Source organism: Mytilus trossulus, chromosome 10 (genome assembly GCF_036588685.1).
Source record: "Mytilus trossulus isolate FHL-02 chromosome 10, PNRI_Mtr1.1.1.hap1, whole genome shotgun sequence".
Taxonomy (NCBI): domain Eukaryota; kingdom Metazoa; phylum Mollusca; class Bivalvia; order Mytilida; family Mytilidae; genus Mytilus; species Mytilus trossulus.
In genome coordinates this window covers 43,051,105-43,057,791 of record NC_086382.1, presented here as the reverse complement: position 1 = coordinate 43,057,791, position 6,687 = coordinate 43,051,105, and the positions used below count along the sequence as shown (strand labels likewise).

General features: G+C 35.4%; 2 protein-coding genes across 2 annotated transcripts; both read left to right on the top strand.

The window, feature by feature from the left end:
• Positions 1 to 3,305: 3,305 nt before the first annotated feature.
• Positions 3,306 to 4,640, top strand: LOC134687923 (craniofacial development protein 2-like). Its single transcript, XM_063548383.1, has one exon. It carries the CDS (start codon positions 3,306 to 3,308, stop codon positions 4,638 to 4,640), a length of 1,335 nt encoding a protein of 444 aa, XP_063404453.1.
• Positions 4,641 to 4,724: 84 nt separating this feature from the next.
• Positions 4,725 to 6,496, top strand: LOC134687922 (uncharacterized). Its single transcript, XM_063548382.1, has 2 exons — positions 4,725 to 5,154; positions 5,292 to 6,496. The coding sequence occupies exons 1-2, from the start codon at positions 4,725 to 4,727 to the stop codon at positions 6,494 to 6,496; spliced, it is 1,635 nt and encodes a 544-aa protein (XP_063404452.1).
• The last annotated feature ends 191 nt before the right edge of the window (positions 6,497 to 6,687 follow it).

The window sequence follows — 6,687 nt, the reverse complement described above, 5'->3', positions numbered from 1 at the left end:
CGTCCGATTACAGGAACAAGTCGGCAAAAGTTGTATTGTGTATAAAAGTCATTTACATATCAAACAGACGATTTTAAACCTTGAAGTCAAATGCAATGCATTTCTCAGAATTTAAAATTGAGAATGGAAATGGGGAATGTGTCAAACAGACAACAACCCGACCATAGAACAGACAACAGCAGGAGGTCACCATCAGGTCTTAAATATAGCGAGAAATTCCCGCACCCAAAAGCGTCCTTCAGCTGGCCCCTAAACAAATATATACTAGTTCAGTGATAATGAACGCCATACTAATTTCCAAATTGTACACCAGAAACTAAAATTAAAAAAAAGACTAACAAAGGCCAGAGGCTCCTGACTTGGGACAGGCGCAAAAATGCGGCGGGGTTAAACATATTTTATGAGATCTCAACCCTCCCCTATACCTCTAGCCAATGTAGAAAAGTAAATGTTAAGCCTTTTTGTGTTTAAATTTATTTATTAAAATTGTAAAATTAGTCATGGTTACCCCTAAACTTTGTACTGAATGTATGTTTTAGTTGACATTATTAATATGAATTCATAGTCCATTGAGTTGAACAATGAAACATTATAATAATTATTGAAACTAATGCAAATTATTTAAATAATTAACTATTATATATTTATATAATATTATGAACCGATGTTATAAGAACGACTTATAAGTGATAACTATTACATATCTATCTTATAGTCCTACAATATCAAATCGTATTCCCATTCTTCAACACAGATGTCTCATTTACAAAATTTTCATTCATACTTTTCGTTAAAAATCATTAATCTATTTTTATATATTGTAAACGTACGAATTGCATTGTTTCTATTTTAAGCAAATTTTTTTTTAAAGTTTCAATGCAATCCTTTTCCGTGTTGTGTAATAGTGTACCGCAACTGGTTTAATCTTTCGTGTATATAATGAAATGACTCAATTGTTCATTATTTGCATATAGCATATATGTATTAATATAAAAACCTGACCTTATTTTAAACTTCATACTTTTAAAAATACAATTTAACATGCTTTCAGTTTTCTCAGTAAATTATTGCAGTAACTAAATGTGGATAATTATGATTTATTAATAATATTAATTAGACAAAATACGTATAGTGTCTTGAAATATGAAAATTATTTGTATGAGGCTTAGAAACGGAAAAATGCGAGGTTCTACCGAGAATTATCACGATTTCCTGTGCCAGCATTTTGTAGATGTATAAAAACTGTAAAAGAAACAACAACAAAAATGTCATTTATTTTCGACGGAAATAGTGAATTTATCTATATATTGCACCATACCTCTGTGTAAGGTAGCAACACACAGTTAGGAAAAAAACTTAAAATTATTTTTTAAACACCCTCTTTCCCCTCCTGTCTGACAAAGAAGGCTTTATATGCGTGTTATGCATGTATATACTTATAGAAAGAGAATCTTCCATAGATTTGATTTCTAAATAATGGTCATAAGGGTGAAATATTATCCCTTTTGGGTGTAACCATGGCAACAATCTGCATTTCTTACATGTAGTTACAAAATGTAGCAAAAAAGTGGGTGAACATGTCACAAAAGTCTCCAACATTTGGTCTAAAGGAAAATTTCAAGCAATTACAGTGATACCTTTCGTGAATCCATAGGTTTATATCTATAAAGTGGTCAAAAAAAAATTCATATGCATTTCTGCTCGTTTTTCTATATAATTGAATTGAAAAGATCGAGCGCAAAATCTTTGTTGATAAATGCAGTTGACTAAAGTTCTCGTCAATTTATTTCCCTGAAAAACAATTTCCCCGGGAAACAAAGTAATTTTTAAAACCACCGGTAGCCGATGGAAAACCATACGCACATAATAGTGCTTCTAGTTAAGCAGACACTGTATACTGAATACACTACGTAACGCAGATCACACATAATTAATCAATAATGTTTAAATTTTAAGAAAAGGGGTCATATTCATTTATCAAAGATTGCATTTTTGGTTAATTATATTTTAATGATTCTAGTAGATAGTAGGGGAAACATTGTTTGTGTCAAACAAGTTTGTATGTCCGCCCATTCACTAGTGATCACTAGTTTGTCATTCTGTCCGTCAGGACAATTTTCCAAACAATTTATCCTCATGTTTAAATATATCTATTAGATATTTGGTATATACCATGAACATTTAATAATGCTATCGTATTTTGTGTTTGAAGTTAAAACATTTTTTGTTTGTGTTTCAAGGGGAAACATATTGTTATGTTTCCAGGTTTGTCTAAAAATTTGTAAACTACTTGTCAATTCCCCATTCCTAGTATGGGTTTATCTTAGAAAATTTTCAAGGAACACATTTCATTCTTTTTTGATGTGTTTGCAGGGGGAACACAAATTTTTTTTTGTGTTTCCAGAGTTGTCTAGTAATTATTTTTTAACAACTTGTTAATTTATAATGATGTCGCCTAGTATTGTTTTTTCTGCTCCTGAAAGATTTAATTTTCATGTTTTTAAGGGTAAATTTTATTTTGTGTTTCCAGGGGAAACATTTTTTTTTGTGTTTCCAGGAAAACATTTTTGTTTGTGTTCAAGGGGAAACAATTTTTTTTGTTTTCCAGGGGGAACAATTTTTAAATGTTTCCATGTGTATTGTAAGAATTATTTGACTACTTAAGAAAGATGTCATTTTCATGTTTCTTTTGGACATTAAATTATATATTTTTTTCATGTTTCCAGGAGGAACATTTCTTGGTGTTTCCAGGGCAATCTGTTTTTGTGTTTTACCAGGGGAAACTTTTTTTTTTGCGTTTCCAGGGGAAACATTTTTCTTAAATGTTTTCATTTTTGTCTTGTAATAATTTTTTAACTACTAAGGAAAGATTTCATTTCATATTTCCAAGGGACATTCTGGTGTTGGTGGTGTACTTTCCACAGGGTAATGTTATGCGTCTAGTGCGGTAGATCTATTTAAATGGTTCTTATCGCCGCTGGCTAGCATATTTTATGTGAAAAGAAAGCCGAGTGTGTAAGTCTTTCCTGCCAGTATACAGCCTCTACATTACCAAGACCCCAGCAGTATCCTCGTCGTTGGTAACACTGGTAACTGACATCTTTCGAAGTCAGGCTGAACTGCTTGGGGATCTCGGAGCAGCAAGGGCCCTAGAGATGCAGTGTGTAGGCCCATCGATGTGTGGACATGCCCTTGCAGTCATCAACCTTGCTCCAGCTATGGGTAAATAGTTGGCTAGATAGGAGTCATAAGCCCAGCAAGGCAACCTATCTATGAGAGACAACTCGATCAAAACCGGACAGATCATGACTCGTAAGCCTTGGTTGGCAACTGATCTAAAGGACTGGAACCTTAACAAGAAATCCACTGGCCCTCCAGGTTGGGGGTTGAGCACAAGACCAACTATCTCGTCTCATAAACAAAAAATTGCAGTTACGGAAACAAGGACAAGAAAAAACTTTACTCATCTCGTATTAAGATCAGAGTACCAGCAGACATCTACAAGTATGAATGATGTCAGTGAAAGCCTAACGGAAGCTGACAACATGAAAAGTATTTTGAGCACGAGAACAAAACTAAAAATTGGATGCTGGAATGTAAGAACAATGTATGAAACAGGAAAACAAGCGCAATTCATCAGAGAAATGAGAGCGTACAAACTCCACCTGCTAGGTATTAGTGAATGTCGATGGACTGGATGTGGTAAAAAATCTACAAGTACAGGTGAAACAATTGTGTATTCTGGTAGAAACGATGAAAAACATCAAGCAGGAGTAGCTATTATAATGAGCAGAAACGTAACAAAGGCCATGATAGAGAATGCCCCTGTAAACGAAAGAATAATAAGAGCTCGCTTCCAAGCAAGGCAAGGAAAACTAACCATCATTCAATGCTATGCTCCAACAAATGAAGCAGAGGATAAAGTGAAAACAGATTTCTATCTAGCTCTACAATCTGAGAGAGAAAAAGTACCAAAACATGATGTTACAATAGTGATGGGTGATTTGAACGCCAAAGTTGGAAATGATAACACCGGGAACGAAAGAGTAATGGGAAAATATGGGTGTGGCAAGATCAACAACAATGGAGAACGTTTAGTGGACTTATGTGGTGCTAATAACTTAGTAATAGGGGGTACTATCTTCCCTCATAGAGACATACATAAGCTGACATGGATTTCCCCAAATGGTAGAGACAAAAACCAAATAGACCATATCATCATCAATGGAAAGTGGAAAAGATCGCTGCAAGGTGTACGTGTTATGAGGGGTGCAGATGTTGCTAGTGACCACCATCTAGTAATTGCAAGCATCAAACTGAAACTTAAAAAGCTGTCTTCTTATGTAAATGTGAAAAGGAAATTTGATGTTGGTAAATTGCAAGATCCAAAAATCCAGCAAGAGTTTAAACTGGAAATAAAGAACAGGTTTCAGCTATTAGAAAACCTCACGACTGACGACACAACCACAATATCAGTCACTGATGAATGGCAGCACATACATGAAATCTACACTCAAGCCAGTAAAAAGTTACTAGGATTCAAAAGACAAGTACACAAAGAATGGATAACACCTGAAACTTGGAAATTGATAGATGAAAGAAAAGAAGTGAACAACAAAATTTGTCAAACACATTCTTAGAGAATTAAAGAAAAGCTTAGAACAAAGTATACAGAATGCAACAAGAAGGTAAAAACTGCAACAAGAAAGAACAAGAGAGATTTTATGGAAGACATTGCAAGAGAAGCAGAAAGTGCAGCTTCAAGTCAGAGAATGGGACAGATCTACCAAGTAACTAAACAACTAAGTGGTAAAAAAGCAAAGATTAATATGCCTATTAAAGACAAAAACAACAACATGCTAACAACAGAACGAGATCAATGTTTGAGATGGAAGGAACATTTTCAAGAGGTTCTTAATCGAAAAGATCCAGATAATCTAGCAATTATTCCTGAGGCACCTTTTGACCTTGAAATAGACACAGATCCACCTTCAAAACAAGAAATACAGAAAGCCATTAAAAGCTTGAAAAACAAAAAGGCACCTGGCACAGACCAACTAAATGCAGAACTTTTTAAGATAGATCCAATGCAAGCAGCGGAAACTTTACATCCAGTATTCCAGAAAATATGGAAACAAGCTGTTATTCCTAACAGTTGGTCTGAAGGCAACATCATAACAATCCAATCCCAAAATCAGGAGACTCAACCAACTGCAACAACTGGAGAGGAATTACCTTACTATCTATTCCAAGTAAGGTCTTCTGCAAAATTTTAATATCAAGAATTATAGAGGCTGTGGATAAGAAACTAAGACAAGAACAAGCTGGTTTCAGAAAAGGTAGAGGCTGTATAGACCACATATTTGTACTACGTAACATCTTAGAACAGTGTCATGAGTGGCAGAGAAAACTTCTAGTAAATTTTGTGGACTACGAAAAAGCGTTTGACAGCTTACACAGAGAAAGTCTTTGGGAAATTCTGAGAAACTATGGAATACCAAGTAAAATAGTGCAACTCATCACGCAGTTCTATACAAACCTCTCATGTACCATCAACTCTGAAGCTGACACTAGTTTCCATGTTAAATCTGGAGTGAGGCAAGGATGCGTCATTTCATCTGTGCTGTTTATAATTGCTATTGATTGGGTAATGAGAACAACCCTAGCAGAAAGTAACACCGGACTGAGATGGACACTTTGTACCATGCTTGAGGGCACAGACTATGCTGATGATTTAGCACTTTTATCGCATACCGCAGATTATATGCAGGAGAAGACCAAAAAACTAGAAGAAACAGCTAAAATGATCGGGCTTAAGATCAATGCCAAAAAGACAAAGTTAATGTACCTCAATATAGAGAGACAACCTGTAATATTTATAGAAGGGAAACAGGTGGAAACAGTCGACTCATTCAACTATCTAGGCAGTTGTATAACAACAGAAGGTGGTACTGAAAGAGATATTAAGATAAGGATAGGAAAAGCTAGATCCGCATTCATAAGATTAGGCAACATCTGGAAAACAGCAGCCTTTTCAAAGAAGACCAAGCTCAGGCTCTACAACAGCTGTGTATTATCTGTACTCCTATATGGCTCAGAGTGCTGGAGAATGACTGACAAAGATATCAACAGACTCTCCAGCACATGCCTGCGGAAGATAGTGAAAATATTCTGGCCAAACAAAATCTCCAACAAGGATCTGCATGAGATAACCAGCACCAACGACATGGAGACTTTGCTAATACAAAAAAGATGGAGGTGGCTTGGTCATGTTATACGCAAACCATCTAATGACATGACCAAGGTAGCCCTTAGATGGACATCAGAGGGGAAAAGAAAAAGAGGCCGACCTAAAACTACATGGAGACGCACCATAGAAAATGAGCTAAAAGAAAGGGGATATACCTGGGGCACGGTGGAAAGAAAAGCAAACAACCGAGAAAAGTGGAGGAAACTTGTCCTTGCCCTATGTGCCATTAGGCATAGCAAGGACTAAGTAAGTAAGTAAGGGACATTCTAATTATTTTTGGTATTTCCAGGAGAAGCATTTAGTTTTTGTGTTTCCAACGGAAACATTTTATTTTGTTGTTTCCAGGGGAAACTTTTTTTTAGTGTTTCCAAGAGAAACATATTGTTAAACAAAAATTACTAAACAACGCTGGAAACAAATAAAATCTTTCCCTTGGA